The 21124-nt window shown below is 48.1% G+C and overlaps 1 protein-coding gene across 1 annotated transcript; it reads left to right on the top strand.

Moving 5' to 3' along the window:
• Positions 1-19302: 19302 nt before the first annotated feature.
• Positions 19303-20858, top strand: LOC123158136 (WRKY transcription factor WRKY28). Its single transcript, XM_044576246.1, has 2 exons — positions 19303-19990; positions 20107-20858. Exons 1-2 carry the CDS (start codon positions 19439-19441, stop codon positions 20539-20541), a joined length of 987 nt encoding a protein of 328 aa, XP_044432181.1. The 5' UTR covers positions 19303-19438; the 3' UTR covers positions 20542-20858.
• Positions 20859-21124: the final 266 nt, after the last annotated feature.

The following is a 21124-nucleotide window of genomic DNA, read 5'->3' as shown; positions in this document are numbered from 1 at the left end:
GTCGTGAAACCCATCGAAGAACTGTCTCCATCTTCCGTTAATGGGCTGGCGTTGACCCGTCACCCGTTTCTTCTCTTCCTTCTTCTTCTTCTTCTTCCACAAATTCTTATCATAACTTAACTTAAATAGCTGACCACACAGTATATTTAGTTGCATACTCCTCCCAGCTCTAAGGGGTCACCACCTCGCTAGTAGTAGCAGCAGCCTACGTACCGTTGAAACTGACCCATAGTATATGAAAAAGTCCGCATGGAGAGTCAACCGTCCAGGAACTCAATGAGCGTAGCTAGCGAACGAACTTCAAAAAATGTCAAAGAAAGCTTCAAATGGTCTTTACCTGTTTCCGCCGGTGCATTCCGGACGTCCCATGCATCGGTCTTTGGAATTGTACAGTTCTTGCTGCTTGTTATTACCCATTTCCCAGTATTGCATAGAAAGTACGTATTACTGTTATGAAAAACACTTGGCATGCATCATGACCATCGATCATTCGATCAATTAAGCCTTGAGAAATACTTGTGTCTCTGTATGTATAATTTCACCTGAACCTAGAGGAATAAAGTACATTTCCGTGTCCAGTCGGCAACAGAGACACGCACAGAAAATACTACTAGCTGCGTAACCTGAGCAGAGAAGAATGCAAAATACATAAACTAATTAGCTGCTAATATAAAATTGCTCCGGCGGCTGACCAAGGCGGCGCGCCGCCGGCGGTGAAAAGAATGTGTGGTGGGTACGGGCTCCATACACGAATCTGCCTGGAGGTTCAGCACCGGCGGCCGTGTGAATGCACCCCATGCGAATTACAGCATCTATAGCTGAACTCGTCAAATTCGATCCTCAAACGGAGACCGGACGCGTCCGTGGAAAGTGACCGGTCACGCATCAAATAATCCATTTTACAACTGGCTATCTTAAATTAGAAAAATCAAATACATACTACTATTACATGCAACGTAAACTGATTGTCAAGCCGAGCTCATCTGGCTCCACCGTGCCCATATTCGGTGACCGGATGCGCTCCCCAGAGTGTTGATCTGGTCCCGACGACGTATAGTAGGGCATGAGACACGAGACGACTCACGGGACTTAGGGTGTCGTCGTCTCCCATGCCCTATTCTTTCTCGTTGGAGCTCGGAATCCTGGGTGCCGGTGGACGTCAAATCGATGTTGGCTCCTTCCTATGACGAGCCTACGACATCCACCATGACGCGCTCCTTGGAGTGTCGATCCGGTCGCCGCGAGGTACAGTAGGGCATGAGACACGAGACTTCTCATGAGACTCAGAGCGTCGTCGTCTCCCATGCCTTATTCTTTCTCGTCGAAGCTCGGAACCCTGACATTGCCGGTGGACGTCAAATTGATGATTGATCCATCCTATGACGTGTCGGTGACATCCACCACGACGCGGTTGCGGCACCCGGACTGGTGCACCATATGGGGCGCCAGAGAATGCGACTCCGCCTCTCAACGTCCACCGCTACGAGGACTGCCACCGCCTTTCATATTTGCTGCCTCGCACAACGCCCATAGTGCGTCCTCCGCCTCGGTGCTCCAACGGAGGGGTTACACGTCTGTCACCCCGTTCGGACGCGACAAGGACTGCACCGCCTCCGGTGAGGCAGCGCTTGCACACCTGACGACAGATCCATGCATCATTTGGGCGGGCGCAATGAATTCCTGACGGAAGGATTCCGAGCGTTGCCGTCAGGCGGCCTCCTCAACGAATCTGGAGGTCTACACTAGTAGAAAAAGGACCATTCGAACCGGTTCGTGAGGGCCATTTTTTCCGGTTCACGAACCGGGACTAAGGGGTCGTAACTAAAGCCCTCGACCATTAGTCCTGGTTCGATCGGGAACCGGTACAGACAGAGCTCCACGTGGGCGTAGCGGCTTGCCCAGGCAAGGGGACCATTTGTCCCGGTTGGTGCCACCAACCGGGACCAAAAAGCCTCCATGCGTCAGCAGGTCAGGGGCTGGGTTTGTTTTTTCTGAAGGGGGGGGGGTGTTGGGTTTCTTTTAGGGTTAATTTAGGGGTTTCATATATTGTGTTAGCTAGCTAATAGAGAGGAGTGTCCTCTCTTATCTCTGTGCTTGGTCGACGCTACGTATAGAGAGGACTCGACACGCTAGCTAGCTAGTAAGCAAATGAAGGAAACCATTAAGTACAGAAGATCGTCATGAACACAGAGAAGTGATCGACCTTTCCTTCTCTGATAGATTGGTCGAACAACAAGTTTTCGTATATCTATCCGACGCTACTGGCTATATATATATATATATATATATATATATATATATATATATATATATATATATATATATATATATATATATATATATATATATATGCAATATAAAATCTCTTACGTCCCCTAACATCTGAACTCAACGTCCACATGGTATTCTTCGTGTTTGTCGATGACGTGGTCAAGAAAGAATCCCGCCAATTCGTCTTGAATTGCTCATATGCGATCTTGTGGTAGTAGTTCATCCCGCGTTTGCCACATCTAATTTCAAGAAGGGGGTCAATACATATATATGAATGAAACTGAACACAAATGATGATAATAAAAAAATTGGGAATATTATTGCTTACGCACTTCATATTGTTGTTTAGAGTAGCCCCGCTCACAGGTGGTGTGGTGGATGAACTCGCAAATGTAGTATCCACACAAATGATTCCCGGGTTCCTGCCACAATCACTTTACAAGAAATAGAGGTCAATCAAACTGATAAGCAAGCATGCTAAATGGTATTGATGAAACTAGCTAGAATCAATGGGAGATGCGCGGAAGTAGCTAGCTAGTAGCTAGCTAGTACTTACTTTCGAGTGATTAAATCGCAGTTGCGCCGGCAGTCCCGGAGCTTGTGCGGTGAACTTTTTCCAAACCCTGCCAGACAAAGAAAACAAGTACTTGATATCAGGAAATGAACAAACTTGCCGATATGGTGCGATAATGATCGATTGAACTTACTTCTCGAGCATTTTAGTCATGGTCGCATACTCCTCCGGATTTTTTTGTTTGTAGTCTATGACGGTTACTAGTCCTACTCAAGCTTAATCTCTAGCAGAATAAAGTGGTACCTGCGCATGCATGCATAACTCATCAATTACATTACTATAACCTCGAGTAATAAGGGAAACCGAATATGCACAAGACAGTAACACTCACTTGTATTCGTAAGGAAAGAGTATTGTAGCTTTGTTTTGATTTCGAAGTAATGATGCGAGCAACTTGGCCTCGGTTTGTTTGGCATCATGTTTAACACTACATTCATCCATAAGATTTGTGTTAATGAACCCAATATCACCTACTTGTCTTTTCTTTAATTCGGCGATCTTCAATCTGCATAATATAGTGAGGACAATTATATATACATGCAATGAAAGAGCCGAGCTATATATAGAGACTTAACTAATTACAGAGAAGCAGTACTTACAAACAGTAGCAAGTGATGATTGTTTTATCGAGGGCCATTTGATTGTAGAAATGGAAGAACTCCTCAAATGGAACTGACAACAGATCAATTCCAACGAGGTCGTGCTCCTCTTTAACCGATAGCGACAAAGTATTTTTTCCAGACACCGTACCAATCATGGAATCTTTGCATCATCGTTGTTAGGGAAGTACCAGGTCTGACGAGAGGCTTCCCGTGCTCGAATCTGAATATGTCCACCTCCATTGTTCCAAAAATTATTGCATCGTTGTTGACCATGTAATCTCCAGGGTTGGTACCGGGCAGTACCCCCGGAAGATTAGCAACGATATCGCTAGACAAATTGAGCGGGGGGCACGATTGCTTCGCTTGTTCGCCGAGCTGGGGAATTTGTTTCCCTTTTCTTCGTTCTGCTTCTGGTTGTACTGCCTCCCATTCTAGAGGCTTGACAGACGATGGACCGTATCTGTATTGCATCCCGCCTCTGGCTGTACTGCTGGACACCGGAGCAGCCGGAGCGGCTGCGGCTGTCTTCTTTCGTTCCTTAAGAGGTGGAGAAGCCGAAGGCGGACTGCTACGACGCGTCGGAGCAACCGGAGCGACGGCGTTTGTGTTCCACCGTCTCTTACGAGGTGGAGAAGGAGGAGGCGGATCACTCGCCGGAGGAGGAGGAGGAGGCGGAATGCCCAACTGACTAACAGGAGCCATGAAGTTTAGAAGCTTGATGTTCTCCTTCTGCCATAGACACGGAGTATGCATAGCAAGACCCAGCTGAGTCTTCCCCTCACCTGTAGGGTGGTCAAGCTTGAGCTCCTCAAATCCCTCCGTTATTTCGTCCACCATCACAACAACATAGCCTTGTGGAATCGTACAACAGTGAAAAGTTGCTCCGGGTGAAGGAGGGAACACAGAGCCGACAGCCGCCTTGACTTTGAACTCATCCCATTGCGTCATAAGGTGGCACTGGTGTGAATCAGTGATAAAATCCACGAGGTAGCTAGGACCCGTCAACAAGTCAGGCTGCTGAACGAGCTCGGTGGGGTAGCTTCTGGGGTAGCATCTTGGGCAGGATGTCGCAGCTGCTGGTTCTCAGCATCTCGTTCCTCTAGCTTTCTTACCCTTGCCTTATGCTCCTGCAGTTTGCTCTGCTCCACTTTCCTCCTCCTCTCTTGGGTTTTGTAACCGCCTGCGTCGGGAAACCCAACCTTCCACGGAACAGAGCCTGGCGTGCCTCGTGTTTGTCTAGGGTGGTCAGGATTCCTGAGGGCCCTTGAGAGCTTGTCTTTCTCTCTGTCGGGAACGAACTTCCCTTCCTGCACTTCGTTGATTACTTTTTGAAGCTTCGTGACGGGTGTTGCACGTTGCTCGTTCGTCCAACAACACTTCCCTGTTTCAGGGTCCAATGTTCTACCAGCCCCGAAGAACCAAGTCCTACAACGGTCTGGCCAGTGCGATGTCTCTGGTTCGGCCCCTTTAGCAATCAGGTCCTGCTCAGCCTTGTCCCACAACAGTCGGGCTTTGAGGTAGCCACCTGACCCCATGCGATGGTAATGCTCCTTCTTTGCATCATTTATCTTGTTAGTCGCTGACATCTTCTTACTCCTCTCCGATGTCTTGTTGGCCACAAATGCAGGCCAGTCATCTCTTATCTTCTCAAATCGGCCGGTGAATTCTGGAGTCTTGTCTTGGTCGACATAAGTTGTTTTCAACTCATTCTTCCACCTCATGAATAGATCTGCCATCTTCTTGAGAGCATAGGACTTGATAAATGGCTCTATAACTAGATCTACGGATCCTCCTCTTCCGGTATGGTAAAATTTACCTTCAGCGCTTTCCAAAGATCTACTTTCTGTCTATCTTCGACAAAAGAAACTTGAAGAAGCTCTTCCTTCTTAGGCTCATTCCATAGATCGATGTTGATTGGGATCATGTCCCTAACAAGAACCCCGCACTGAGCAGGAAATGCTTCCTTGGTCCGAAGGGTTTAATCAGTTGGCCATCGCGCGCGATTTTTGTGATCGTGAACCTTTCATCCTGGCGCAACTTTTTCTTCGGGCCTCGTTTCTTTACTGAAGTATTGCTTGATCCAGAGGGCTATATAAAATAAGAAAGAAGAGTTCATATATGTACATACAGAAAAAATTAATGCACAATATATATATATATATATATATATATATATATATATACCTCGCCGGACTTTGCAACAGCTGATCCCGACTCCGTTCGGTCACTGGAGCCGTCATCACGGTCGCCGGAGCCACCATCACGATCATGACCCTCCTTCATTGTTTGATCAACGCAGCCTGCTTCTCTCCTTGCAGACCTTCTTCGATGTCGTTGAGAAATGACGCGACTACATCACCTCCGTCACGGATTATGTCCCCCAATATCTCTTCTTGATCGAAGTCTCTTTGAAGATCCATAGTTTCTGCAAATATTACAACATGGCAATTAATATACAAACATGATAGATGGATATATCGAAGTTATCGGGGAGGGGGTATATCGACAACGATGACATATACATAGAAACAATGTTATCAGGGAGGGGGTATATATACCGACCCCCCCTCTTGTCGAAGTTATCGGAGAGGGGGTATATCGACCGCCTCTCTCTCATGATTGTCCGACGTTTGTGTAGTGTCAAAGGATTCAAACAAAATCACGTCTTCATCATTAGGCGAAAGTAACAGGCGCATGATGGTACAAAGCCCTCCAAAGTTATTTTGGAACGGAATCCCAGATAGGATAATTCACTTTTGGGTACAAAGTATAGCAAGAGCCTTCTGAATATCGCTATTTGGAAGGCCTGTGCTAAAATTTGTACCAAATGGCGGATTATCCTATCCGGAACTCCGTTCCAGAATAACTTTGGAGAACTTCGTACCATCATGCCCCGGTTACTTCCGGCTAATGATGAAGCCATGGATTTCTTCAATACTTTGACACTAGGCAACCTCTCGACCCCTCGGCGATCCTCGACCCTAGCTAGAACCCTCGAACCATAGAACCCTCGAACCCTCAACCCTCAAACCCTTGACCCTCGACTGGCCTCGACGACCCTCGACCCCTCTGTGACCCTCACGACCCTCTAGCCTAGTTTCCGATCATTGACCCCTCAGCGATTCTCGATACCCTCGTTCCCGACAAAAAGAAGAAGAAGAAGAAGAAGAAGAAGAAGAAGAAATACGGGAGGAGAACAAGAAAAAATAGAAGAAGAAAAAAGAAGAAAATAAAGGAGAAGAAGAAAAATAGATATTCCTTCTTCTTCTCCATATTCCTTCTTCTTCTCTTCTTTTTTTTCCTTCTTCTTCCTCTTCTTATTTTTTCTCTCCTCTTCTTCCTCTCTTCTTCTTCTTCTCTTCTTCTTTTCTTCTTCTCCTTCTTCCTCTTCTTATTTTCCTTTTTCCTCTCCTTCTTTTTCTTCCTTCTTCCTCTTTTCCATATATATAAAAAGTACATACATGCATACAAAAAATACATCTAAAAACTACATATATCTAAAAAATACATACATACATACATACATACATATATGAACATCTAAAAACATCTAAAAATACATAAAGACATATGAAAATACATACATATATGAAAAATCATATATAAAAAACCGCAACGAGGAGGCGGCGACGGGGGCAGGGCGGAGCGGTGCTCACAGAGGGAGGCGTCGGGGCAGGGGGCGCACGGCGGGGCCGAGGGCGTCGGCGGCGGGCAGGGGTGTGTCAGGGCAGAGGTCGGCGACAAGGACGACGTGCGGCGCGGGCGAGGGCGGCGGCGGCGGCGAGGGCGCGGCCGAGGGCGCGTCGGTGACGAGGACGGCGGGCTCGAGGTCAGCGACGAGGATGGCGTCGAGGCGGCGAGGTCGAGCGGTAGCACGGGGCGGCGACGGCGGCCGCGGGCGATGGCGACGGCGGCGACGGGGCAGAGGGCGGCGTCGGCGGCGGGAGAATGGGGAACTGGAACGAAATTTTTACAAGTCCTGCTTATATACACAGAGGATTCGTCCCGGTTCGTGGCAAAAACCGGTACCAAAGCCCACCTTTAGTCCCGGTTGGTGCCACCAACCGGGACCAAAGGTCTCTTTTCAGCAGCCCAAAGGGCAGGAAGCAAAGGCCTTTAGTACCTGTTGGTGGCACCAACCGGGACCAAAGGTGTGCATTGGTGCAGGTTGGTGTCACGAATCGGTACCAATGCCCCCGTTTGGTCCCGGTTGGTGGCACCAACCGGGACCAAAGGGCTCGTACTTCTCGTGGCCAAAACTTTAGTCCCACCTCGCTAGTTGAGAAGGGCCGACAGTGGTTTATAAGCCCCACTGCCGCACCCCTCTCAAACTCCTCTCAATTGCAGGCTTACACGCCTAATTGTCACTGTTATGCCTGATAGGCCTACTTGGCCTTCTGCGGGCCTGAATCCTGGCCCATGGTAGGGTTTCTAGTCGTATTCAGGCCGTGGTGGCCAAGTAGGTGGCATTTTTTTCTAGATTTTTGCATTATTTATTTTCTTTTGTTTTTTGCTTTATATTTTAGTTCCGTTTGCTTTTAGGTAATAAAAAATATAAACTTTCTGTTAGTGCCATTTCTTTTCCAATTAGAATAGTTTAAATTTGAATTTTTTGAAATTTGTGTGAATTACTAGTTTTTGAATAACTTTACTACAAACATAGATTTTTGAGTGATTCTTTTTCCTGCTATCTAATATTACTGTGTTTTATCATTATATTCAAAAACAGATTTTGTTATTTTAGTTTCTAACACAAAAATTCTTTATGATAATTCTTTTTGCTATTAAAGTTTCTAACAAAAAAATTCTTTATGAAAATTCTTTTTGCTTTTAATGTTTTGAACAGAAAATACTTTGATAATTTTGGTTGCATAAATTTGATATAATTTTAGTTTCAATAATACTAGAGGTTTATAAAAGTTTTTGAGTTGATTCCTTTTGCTATTGGAGCTTTATAAAAGCATTTTAGTTGATTCTTTTTGGTATTGGAGGATATTATAGTTTTGTTTTAGTTCATCATAACAGAATGTTTTAATTGATTGTTTTTAGTTCATTCTTTTTGCTATTAGTTCATTCTTTTTGCTTTTACTTCATTCTTTTTGGTATTAGTTCATTCTTTTTGGTATTAGTTCATTATTTGAGCTAAATGACCCTTAAATTGAAAAGCACTACAAATGAACTCTAAAAAGGTTGAAAGTTGGCATGGTATCATCATTTCACCCATATAACATGTGCTAAAAAGTTGAGAGGGTTACGACAAAAACTGGATACAAAACAGACAATCTCCTTGGAAGTATCAGGGTTTCGGATGAAAACTCATCTGTTACAAAGGGATTTCATTTGTTCAAATGTAACTGGAGTGATATTCTACATCAAAGGCATCATCATAATAGTTGTTGATAGAAAGTCTTCACTTTTTTCGCTTGTGTTTTTTGCTTATTGCGCCGTAACCATGGATAATCTTCATCGTTTAACAGGATGCTTGGGTCAGCCTTGACTTTGAAGGGTGGAATTTTATGAAACTTTTCATAATCTTCAGACACGTCTATCTCGCCCTCCAATCCCAAGATGTCTTTTTTTCCTGAAAGAACTATGTTACGCTTTGGATCATCGTATGATGTATCCGTTTTCTTATATTTTCTTTTTCTCGGCTTGGTAGACATCTCCTTCACATAGAAACCTGCGCCACATCATTGGCTAGGACGAATGGCTCTTCTGTGTACCCCAGATTGTTCAGATCCACTGATGTCATTCCGTACTGTGGGTCTACATGTACCCCGCCTCCTGACAGATTGACCCATTTGCACTTAAACAAAGGGACCTTAATATCATTTCCATAGTCAAGTTCCCATATGTCCACTATGTAACCATAATATGTGTCCTTTCCCCTATTGGTTGATGCATCAAAGCGGACACCACTGTTTTGGTTAGTGCACTTTTGATCTTGGGCGATTGTGTAAAATGTATTCTCATTTATCTCGTACCCTTTGTAGGTCATTACAGTCGAAGATGGTTCCCTCGCCAACGAGTACAGGTCATCGGAAACAGTGTTGTCACACCTGAGACGTGTTTGGAACCAACTGCCGAAACTCCTGATGTGTTCACATGTAATCCAGTCCTCACACTGGTCCGGGTGTTTGAAGAGCAGAATGTTCTTGTGTTCATTGACATACGGGGTCACCAAGGTAGAATTCTGTAGAACCGTGTAGTGTGCTTGAGACCAAGAATGCCCGTCCCTACATACTATTGAGTCCCCTCCTAGCGTGCCTTTTCCACCCAGTCTCCCCTCATACCGCGATTGAGGGAGACCTATCTTCTTAAGGTCAGGAATGAAGTCAACACAAAACCCAATGACATCCTCTGTTTGATGGCCCATGGAGATGCTTCCTTCTGGCCTAGCGCGGTTACGGACATATTTCTTTAGGACTCCCATGAACCTCTCAAAGGGGAACATATTGTGTAGAAATACAGGGCCCAGAATGACAATCTCGTCGACTAGATGAACTAGGACGTGTGTCATGATATTGAAGAAAGATGGTGGGAACACCAGCTCGAAACTGACAAGACATTGCGCCACATCACTCCTTAACCTTGGTAGGATTTCTGGATCGATCACCTTCTGAGAGATTGCATTGAGGAATGAACATAGCTTCACAATGGCTAATCGAACATTTTCCGGTAGAAGCCCCCTCAATGCAACCGGAAGCAGTTGCGTCATAATCACGTGGCAGTCATGAGACTTTAGGTTCTGGAACTTTTTCTCTGGCATATTTATTATTCCCTTTATATTCGACGAGAAGCCAGACGGGACCTTCATACTGAGCAGGCATTCAAAGAAGATTTCCTTCTCTTCTTTGGTAAGAGCGTAGCTAGCAGGACCTTCATACTGCTTTGGAGGCAAGCCGTCTTTTTCGTGCAAACGTTGCAGGTCCTCCCGTGCCTCCGTTGTATCTTTTGTCTTCCCATACACGCCCAAGAAGCCTAGCAGGTTCACGCAAAGGTTCTTCGTCATGTGCATCACGTCGATCGAAGAGCGGACCTCTAGGTGTTTCCAGTAGGGTAGGTCCCAAAATATAGATTTCTTCTTCCACATGGGTGCGTGTCCCGCAGCGTCACTCAGAACAGATAGTCCGCCGGGACCCTTTCCGAAGATTACTTTTAAATCATTGACCATAGCAAGTACGTGATCACCGGTACGCATGGCGGGCTTCTTCCGGTGATCTGCCTCGCCTTTGAAGTGCTTGCCTTTCTTTCGATATTGATGGTTCGTCAGAAGGAATCGACGATGCCCCAGGTAAACAGTCTTTATGCATTTGTCCAGGTACATACTTTGTGTGTCATCTAAACAGCGCGTGCATGCATGGTATCCCTTGTTTGTCTGTCCTAAAAGATTACTGAGAGCAGGCCAATCATTGATGGTGACAAACAACAACGCATGCAGGTCAAATTCCCTGTTTGTGCTAATCCCACACACGTACACCTTTTCCAGTCCACAGCTGTAAAAGTTCTTCAACTAATGGCCTTAGGTACACATCAATGTCGTTGCCGGGTTGCTTAGGGCCTTGGATGAGAACTGGCATCATAATGAACTTCCGTTTCATCCACAACCAAGGAGGAAGGTTATAGATACATAGAGTCACGGGCCAGGTGCTGTGATTGTTGCTCTGCTCCCCGAAAGGATTAATGCCATCCACGCTTAAACCAAACCATACGTTCCTTGCGTCACCTGCAAACTCCTCCCAGTACTTTCTCTCGATTTTTCTCCACTGCGACCCATCAGCGGGTGCTCTCAACTTCCCGTCTTTCTTACGGTCATCTCTGTACCATCGCATCGACTTGGCATGCTCTTTGTTTCTAAACAGGCGTTTCAACCGTGGTATTATAGGAGCATACCACATCACCTTGGCAGGAACCCTCTTCCGGGGGCGCTCGCCGTCAACATCACCAGGGTCATCTCGTCTGATCTTATACCGCAATGCACCGCATATCGGGCATGCGTTCAAATCCTCGTATGCACCACGGTATAGGATGCAGTCATTAGGGCATGCATGTATCTTCTGCACCTCCAATCCTAGAGGGCAAACAACCTTGTTTGTTGTATACGTACTGTCGGGCAATTCGTTATCCTTTGGAAGCTTCTTCTTCAATATTTTCAGTAGCTTCTCAAATCCTTTGTCAGGCACAACATTCTCTGCCTTCCACTGCAGCAATTCGAGTATGGTACCGAGCTTTGTGTTGCCATCTTCGCAATTTGGGTACAAACCTTTTTTGTGATCCTCTAGCATGTGATCGAACTTCACCTTCTCCTTTTGACTTTCACACTGTCTCCTTGCATCAACAATGACCCGACGGAGATCATCATCGGGCACATCGTCTGGTTCCTCTTGATCTTCAACAGCTTCGCCCGTTGCAGCATCACCGTATTCGGGGGGCACATAGTTCTCATCGTCCTCTTCTTCTTCACTGTCTTTCATCATAACCCCTATTTCTCCGTGCTTGATCCAAACATTATAGTGTGGCATGAAACCCTTATAAAGCAGGTGGGTGTGAATGCTTTTCGAGTCAGAGTAAGACTTCGTATTCCCACATACAGGGCATGGACAACACATAAAACCATTCTGCTTGTTTGCATCAGCCACTTCGAGAAAATCATGCACACCCTTAATGTACTCGGAGGTGTGTTTATCACCATACATCCATTGCAGATTCATCTGCGTGCATTATATATAATTAAGTGTGTCAAAAGCAATTAGAGACACATCATGAATAGATAATTAAGTGACCAAATTAATAGAAGTTCATCATCTCACATTAAAACCAAAGTACATACATAGTTCTCATCTAACAACATATAGCTCTCGAGAGCATCTAATTAATTAAACCATACATTGAAACTATGTAAAATATTTCAATGCGAAAACAAATGCGATCATAATCGCAACCAAGGTAATAATTGATCCAACGGCATAATGATACCAAGCCTCAGTATGAATGACATATTTTATAATCTTTATAATCTTCAAGCGCATTGCATCCATCTTGTTTTGTGATCATCGATGGCATCCGCAACATGCAACTTCAATATCATCTTCTCCTCCTCAATTTTTTTTAACTTTTCCTTCAAGAAATTGTTTTCTTCATCAACTAAATTTAACCTCTCGACAATAGGGTTGGTTCGAATTTCCGGTTCACATACCTCCTAGATAAATAAAATCTATGTCACGTTAGTCGGCATAATTGTCATAAACAATAAATGAACCAAATAGTTATAAAAATAATATATACCACATCTGAATCATAGACAGGACGAGGGCCGATGAGCGCGGATACCAAAACCATCGCACTAAATAATAAAAAGCAATAATAAAAGTAAAAAAATTATACAACTATCTATATAAACATACAGGCAAGAATTGTTTTTCCTTTCAGAAAGAAGATAAGAACAAGAGGCTCACCACAGTGGTGTCGGCGACGAGATCGGCTCGGGCGATCGACGGCGGTGAAGACGGGGACGGGACGTGAAGGACCGCTAAACCTAGAGAAATATTGAGGAAAATGGAGTTTGGATGTCGAGCTTGGAGAGGAGAAAGCTTAAGTAGTGTGGCTCGGGCATTCCATCGAACAACTGGTGTGCATAGGAGGTGAGCTAGAGCACCACAAAGCCCCCCCCCCCCTCGCCGGCCAGGAAAAACAGAGCACTGGGAGTGCTCTGGTTGCGGGCGACAGGTATATATAGCCAACTCAATGGTCCCGGTTCGTGGCACGAACCGGGACTAACGGTCACCCTTTCGTACCGGTTCGTGCCACGAACCGGGTCCACTGGAGGTGGGCCAGGAGCGAGGACCATTAGGCCCGGTTTGTGCCACCAACTGGGACCGAAGGTCCCAGACGAACCGGGGCCAATGCCCCCACGAGGCCCGGCAGGCCCCTGGCCTCACGAATCGGGACCAATGGGCCCATGGGTACCGGTTCGTGACCGTACCGGGACTAATGGGCTAACCAGGCCCAGACGTATGCCCTGTTTTCTACTAGTGCTAGGACTCGGATCCACTGCCCTCCATATCGAAGAAGGCTGGAGATTGCCGGACGGGAGCTTGGGAGGCGGAGTGAAGTGGAAGGGAGTAGCTAGGGTTTGGTCCGGGAAGCGAATGGTGAGCAATATATGTGAATCGGGTGGATCAGCGTGAGTTGAGTCTGACATGACGGACGCACCCGGTCGCGGCGGAGCATCCTCAAACCCGCCTTGTATTTGGGCTGGATATGAGGGGTGCCGGTCAGCCGAACCGTTTGAACGGATTTGAGGTGCCTGAGTGAGTTTTTTTCGGTCACCAACCAAACCCTCCGTCCGGATGTATAAGTAGGGTTTGAGGCGCTCGACTCTAGATGCTCTTAGTTCCGTGAGACTATTGTGATCTGAGACGGGTCCGGTCCGTTGATACATAGTCGCAGGAGATGCAAAGGTCGGATCCGCAATCCCCACAGCTAGGAAATGCGTGGTTTGTGCCGTTTCTTTCTTCGTCCTGTCCACCCGGGGATCCCAGTGAAGTCAAGACGCGAGGATCTCGCATGAGATTCTTCACCACTACTCCTCCGGTGGTTTGTTAAACTAGGCGCACGCTTTTGCGAGTCAGCCATGGCAAAGTACTCTTGTCACGTGCTTCATTACTCGAGTGGGTGGATCCATGCTGAACGCTGAGTAATCCCGGAAGTAAAAGTGTCTTGTTTTTTGAACTAACGCGATGAAACCACCATGGGTACGCACGCACATGACTGGGTAATCGCCCCGGCTGGAAAAGAAAGAGAAGGCTCGCAAGGAAACGTGGCGCCAGCCATGGAGCTAGTCAAGGTCCACCACAAAGCCACCACCGGCCGCCGGCGGGCCACCAGAAAAGTGATCGAGGTGGAGGCTACCCCACCGCATGCTCTTCCGCATGCATTTCCGACCACAAAAGCAGTGGCCAGGTCAAGCTCCGACGTTCTGGCTACCGTCATGCCGGACGATAGACCGCATCCAAGCATATCCCTTGGGGTTTGACCTCGCCGGTCTACTTTGAGATCCATCGCGTCCTCGCGTCTGGCTTTGACTAGTCTCTTTTTCGCTCAGCAGTGTGTCCTCTGTTTTGCGGGTGGATGGCTCTGCTCCACCGTAGGCGCGCCGCGGCGGCCCGCGTGTTCCATGTGCCAGTAATCGCCTCCGCTGTTTTTTGTTCCATCAGTTAGAGCATCTACGGCCGCACTTTTCAGACCTGTCTTATATGTCCGGGCGAGCCGACCGGTTACTGCATGGTCGCGGAAATCTGACCCAGGCGGACGCCTCAAAAGGGTCTCAAACATCCAGATTGACCGGTATCCCTCATATCCAGCTCAAATATTAGGCGGATATAGGGACGCCCAGGCTCGCCCGCCGACCCCGGTGCAGGTCGTAGCGGTCCCACCTGCCGCAACCGAAGCTCCTCCCTCTCCCACCTGCAGCAACCGAAACTCCTACCTCTCTCATTGGTGCAACCAAATTTTTGTCCCACATCGCCGGGCGAGGCGGACACCGCCCGGCTTAAATAGCTACGCCAACGGATGGTGGCAAGTTTGATTGTTGTTGTGTAGGCCTATCAATTCTCGCATGTATGATCGAGATAAATTTGACACTAGATTGCATTTCATTGACTGATGAGTGTTCATCGAGTGTCAAGTTTGTCTCGATCATATACATTGATACCTCTACTACAATCACAGTAGATTTTTATTTTGTTTTGATGCATAAACACATAGACAACAATGTTCCTTCTGTTAAGGAGATAGACCCTGACTATGAATCTTCTATGTGATAAAGATAGAAGATTCATAGTAATAGTCCATATCCTTAACAAAGGATGCAATGATGTCAGACGCTTATCCTTTTTGGACTACCTGGATATTTAAGCTGGTCGACTTGCTCATCACTCGGCGAGGTGAGACTAATACGGGTGTGAAAATGTTAAGTATGAGCAATTTTTGGTGCCCGCCCGGTCCAAGACGGACAGAATGAACGACGTGCATGGCACCACATGTAACAAATATTTTGAAAATAGAATATGTGGTTGTAAATTGTAAAATTTGAGGCACCCCGGTCACTGTCCGAGGGCACGTCCGAGCACGTCCGCGGGTGTTTAAGGGCACAAATTAGCAACCGCCGCTGGTAGATGCTCTTACGAGTTGTTTCAGCTCCAAATGTAACAACATAATAACGTTTTTTCATAGTAATCATTAGTATTCCTATATAATAGCCCTCCCTCGGGGCTGAACATCAGGGAGGCTATCCCTAATTCATTAGAGAAACTCCATCAGCTCCCTTCAAAATCTTCTTGCAAAACTGATTTTTTTTGGCCTTCTCGTAAAATCTTCTGCTAGCGAGGGGCATGCCAGCGGACACGGGAGAGGTGGCTTGGCAGCCAAGGTGTGGGCAACAACGTGGGTGAGTTGGCGGCAGGCGGCAGCGTTGCAGGCAAGGGAGGGTGGCGGGAGAGGGTGCGGCCGTGGCGGTTGGTGAAATTTTAGCTTTTCAAAAAGATATGGGAAGGACATCTTCGATACCCACATGCCCCCCCATCACGTTGAACTAGGATATGATACTCTTGCTTGCCAACCCAAAAGGGATCGTAACAACAACCCGAAAATACAGTAGTATACTAAGCACTGGTTTTGCGGCTCTCCCCTGAGTTCACACGTGAGAGCAAACAAGTGTGTACATGTCGTTCGTGCAGGAAGAGATGGGCACCTTTCTTCCAGATGCGCCCGCTTAAATTAGCGTTGAGCCCAGTTGACCTTGGATATATTAACAATTTGACCAATATGTTGGGTGGGAGTATGCTTGCAAACCACTCCTACTTATGTTGCATGAACCTCTCCGATTGTTCATGTTCATTGTTTCCACAATGTTGAAGAACGCCAACTTCGCCACTTCCGCACATAAGAGATTCTTAGTTACTTTTGATGCGGTCATGCTTGCTTTCATAAGAAACCGGGAAATTCCGGGCAAGAGAGATGTGGCAGATGTCTGAAACAAGAGGTGTCATGCATAGACTGGGTAGTATAGTACTCACATACTACTGCACATATTAAAATATAGGTAAGTATATATGTCCTGTGGATGAAGTCTATGGACTGTATACATAGTTAATGAATTTGTAATCAGCTGTGACGATCCAATCAACAAAGGTGACCTGGTCGACTTGCCAATTCTCTGCTAGCTAATTAGGGGTGGCCGGCTGCGGACTGCGGAGATGCATGGCGTTCGAAGAGATCAAGCCAGATTTTGTTTTGACACGACCGTGTGCGTACACTAGGTCCAAACCAGGCCCTGCCTGCTGAGAGTTCGATTTCTATATTGGTTCGGTCACTGCATATCAATCCTTCTTCCTATAAGATCACGTCAACTCACAGTCTTGCTTCGGGCTGGGTCCAGGTCATCGAAATCGTAGGTTTTTGCCAGGACATGTGTGGGAACCGAGCAGAAAGAGCACATTTGGAATACGGAATCAATTAAAAAGACAGAGAAAAAAATAGAATCGATAAAATTCCATCTCGAAGTAGGTGTCTTTTTTGACCTCATGGGAAAATAAACCTTGCCCGACGCTCTCACGAGCCGGAATGCGAACCCTAGAGGTGCCGGATCCAACCCCCTTCTTGGCCCCTCGCCCTCACCGCAGCCGGAGCGCGCCGCTTGGCAAAGCCCAACCGGCGTAGGTAGCGGTGGGGCCTCTTCTCCCTTCTTTGTGTGGCTCGCCGACTCGAGGCAGCAGCTTCGAGCGGAGGCGTGGTGCTATGCACGACGTCATGGCATGGTGGCGGTTGGGGCTTCACTAGTAGAAAAACGACTTTTAGTACCGGTTCGTAAGGACCTTTAGTACCGGTTTTGGATCCGGCACTAAAGAATGGGGACTAAAACCGGGACCAAAGGCCCACCACGTGGCACGAGGCGCGCCGTGGTCTGGGAGACCTTTAGTCCCGGTTGGTAAGGATTATTTTTATTTTTATTTTTTAAATAAAGCAAAAACGGCCCACCTACTGGGCCGGCACGGCCTGCATACGACTAGAAACCCAATCTCTCGTTGGGCCAGGATGCAGACCCATACGGCCCAGTAGGCCACACAGGGCAGAAGACTTGCAATAGGCCCACAAAGGCCTGCTTAGAGAGGAGCTCGACACGGTAGCCTCGGCGGGGCTTATAAACTGTTGCGAGCTCCTCTCAACTAGCGAGGTGGGACTAAACATTGTGCACTACGTGTGGCAGCGCACCACCTTTAGTACCGGTTGGTGGCTCCAACCGGTACTAAAGGGGGGGGGGGGGTCTTTAGTACCGGTTGGAGCCACCAACCCGTACTAAAGACCACCATCTTTAGTACCGGTTGGTGGCTCCAACCGGTACTAAAGACCCCCCCCCCCTAGTACCGGTTGGAGCCACCAACACGTACTAAAGGCCACCACCTCTTTAGTACCGGTTCGTGGCACGAACCGGTACTAAAGGTTCGCCACGAATCGGTACTAATGAGCGCCGCCCGCCTGGCCGTTGGAACCGGCACTAATGGTCACATTAGTGCCGGTTCAATTGCAAACCGGGACTAATGAGTTTCACATTAGACCCTTTTTCTACTAGTGCTTCGGCGATGTCATAGCTGATGGCGGCGACGCAGAGATTGCTTGTAGGCTATAGGCGTGGCGTGTCCAGCCGGGAGGCGGAGGCGGATGGATGGGCGGCGGCCTTCGATCGATTCCCTGTCTGACGACAGCGGTGGGCCTTCGGCCTGCATACTGGCGGCCGTGCTGGGCTGAGGCGGGTCGGACAACATGGTTGTCCTGTGATGGCTACATCGACGTGGTGGTCGTGGTCTTGCAGGCATTGCAGGGGCAGTGGCGACCTCCGTTCTCTTGGGTCAGAGTCGGCGGGGCACAAAGATGGTAGATACTGGTGGTGCCTACTGCATGCGTGGAGGCTGCGGCCCAAGACAGATCAGGGCTATCGCTCCGGGTAGGTAAGGTTCTCCCCACCTAGCCCCGCCCTGATGGTGCGTCTGGCATCACTGGAGGACATGTGGAGGTGTATCTCTGGTCGTAGTTCGCCTACGTTTGTGTGTCTTCAGATTGGATCATTTCGATGTACGTTACTCTTCAACAGCAGTGGTTGTTGTTCTGGTGCACTATCCTATGGAATCTTAGCACGACGGCTTACCGACTGTCTGCTACAACAAGTTTTGCTTGGCTCCGGTGAGGGAGCATTGATGACGCCAGCGCGCCTTCGGCTCTCTTCAGTGATTGTAGTCGTCGCTAGGTGGTCTACGGATTTGAATGTAATTTTTATTATTTCTGAAGTCCGTTGTGTCGTTATAAGTAAAATTGAATAGATTAAAAGTTTTATCCCAAAAATTAATAATATTAAAGAAAAACCGAGGCAGGCCGCATGCAATTTTCTTTGTTGGGGTGCCAAAATGTAAGGATGAAAGCATCCCCAGTTGTTGGCACACGATGGCTCTCCTTGACCAAACGGAGACCCCAAGGAAACGAGTGCTTCTGTTCTGTCCCCACCCCACTCGACTAATCAAAAAATTCCCACCCAATACGCATCCATCCATCCATCGATTCCTTCATGCTGATTGTCAGTGTGTCATCCACAAAAATTAATCGTAGTAGTACTACTTCTTCCCAGCTTCACCAAAAATATTCTATCGCGGTCACGGCGACCAAAAGAAGCGCGACGACGACGACGAGCCCGGCCCACCCCAAGATGCTTCCTCCTCCTTCCGCAGTCTCCAACCCCCCGCCTCCTTCCTACCAAACTCCCACCCTCGCATGTCCCCTCCCCCCTCCTCTCTATATATTCACGCCCGCGCGCCCCTCCTGCCACCCACGACCACTTCTCAACCAAGCTGCCCATCCAGCTTCCCGGTCTTCCTCGACTTCTTCCCCGGCCGTCGTAGATTCGTTTCCCATTCTTGAGCTACTGCGAATTCAAGGAAGACACATGGACGAGCAGTGGATGATGGGGCAGACTTCCCTCAGCCTCGGCCTCAACGTCGGCCGGCCGACGGCGCGGCGGGGTGCCCCTCCGGTGACCAAGGTCCTCGTGGAGGAGGACTTCATGTCTTCCAAGAAGAACCACGAGGTCGAGGCGCTGCAGGCGGAGCTCCGGCGCGTGGGCGAGGAGAACAGGAGGCTCAGCGACATGCTCCGCGCGCTCGTGGCCAAGTACTCCGACCTCCAGGGCAAGGTCAGCGGCATGATGGCGGCGGCGGCCGCGGCCAACAACCAGCAGTCGTTGTCTACGTCTGAGGGCGGCTCCGCGGCCTCGCCCTCCAGGAAGCGCGCCCGCAGCGACAGCCTCGACACCGCCGGCCGCAATCCTTCGCCGCCGCTCGCCGCGGCCGTCAGCATCAACGTCGTCCCCGACCGCGACCAGGTGGAGTGCACGTCCGTTCATGAGCCGTGCAACAGCAAGCGCGTCCGCGCCGATGAGTGCAAGGCCAGCAGGGTCTCCAAGCTCTACGTCCACGCCGACCCCTCCGACCTCAGCCTCGTAAGTAACGAACACCCAGCACCGTCCGTCCATCTTCTTCCTCGTGATCATCGATCGCAACGAAATTTTGTTACCGTTCATTAACTAATCAATTTGCCATTCATTTTGACAAGCAGGTCGTGAAGGATGGGTACCAATGGCGGAAATACGGGCAAAAGGTGACCAAGGACAACCCATGCCCGAGGGCCTACTTCCGGTGCTCGTTCGCGCCGTCGTGCCAGGTGAAGAAGAAGGCGCAGCGCAGCGCCGAGGACAACACCGTCCTGGTGGCAACGTACGAGGGCGAGCACAACCACGCACAGCCGCCGAAGATGCAAGGCTCTGGCGGCAGGAAGTCTGCCGACGCAGCCGCCGTCCGTGCATCGCCAGCGCCGCCGCTCGCCCAGCAACAGCCGAGGCAGCAATCGACAACGGAGGCAGGATCGGCCGCGGACAGGAAGAACCTGGCGGAGCAGATGGCCGCGACGCTGACGAGGGACCCTGGGTTCAAGGCGGCGCTCGTCTCCGCGCTCTCCGGCCGGATCCTCGAGCTCTCGCCGTCTGATAGTTGATCAAGCGAGCGGCTTCGTCTTCGTCTTCGTCTCCATTTAATTAGCATTTGTAGCTGAAAAGTTTAGGTCATGGTCATTAATTTTGAATTGCTCGCTTATCCAGAGATTAATTGTATATAATTATTTCATTAGCTCTACGGAAAACATAGTACCGAATTTGTACGACATTCTAGAGTGGATGCAGCAAAGATATACTTCCTTCATCCCAAAATAATTGTCGATGATTTAGTATAATTTTCATTAGTTCGTAGATGGAAAATGTGTACAAGATTATCCGTTTTGTTATTTCAAGACGAAAGTAGAGTTTTCCGATCAAACTTCAAGGTTCATGCAGGTGCTAAAGTGATGAATGTTGTTTTGACCTTGAGGCTATGAGTACTGATCTGAAAAAATAGTTATTTTCCAAACCAATGAAATGGCGCCTTTATTGAAGTATTCCAAACCAACGGAGCAATTCTATAAGATCATTTGGTCGAAATGTGCTAGGAGTCATGCAAATAAACTTGTACTAGGAAGAGGAATAGCGCGCGTCTGGCAACGCCAATGCGGGGGAGGGGGGAGGGGCAAAAGAATCGGATGTTAT

The sequence above is a fragment of the Triticum aestivum genome, chromosome 7B, assembly GCF_018294505.1.
Source record: "Triticum aestivum cultivar Chinese Spring chromosome 7B, IWGSC CS RefSeq v2.1, whole genome shotgun sequence".
NCBI lineage: Eukaryota > Viridiplantae > Streptophyta > Magnoliopsida > Poales > Poaceae > Triticum > Triticum aestivum.
This window is presented reverse-complemented; position numbering and strand designations above follow the sequence as displayed.

Bases quoted from the DNA above. Each gene is read 5' to 3' on its own strand.
- LOC123158136 (XM_044576246.1), top strand. From the start codon at position 19,439: ATGGACGAGCAGTGGATGATGGGGCAGACTTCCCTCAGCCTCGGCCTC. The intron at 19,991-20,106 runs GTAAGTAACGAA...TTTGACAAGCAG, and splicing joins ACCCCTCCGACCTCAGCCTC to GTCGTGAAGGATGGGTACCA.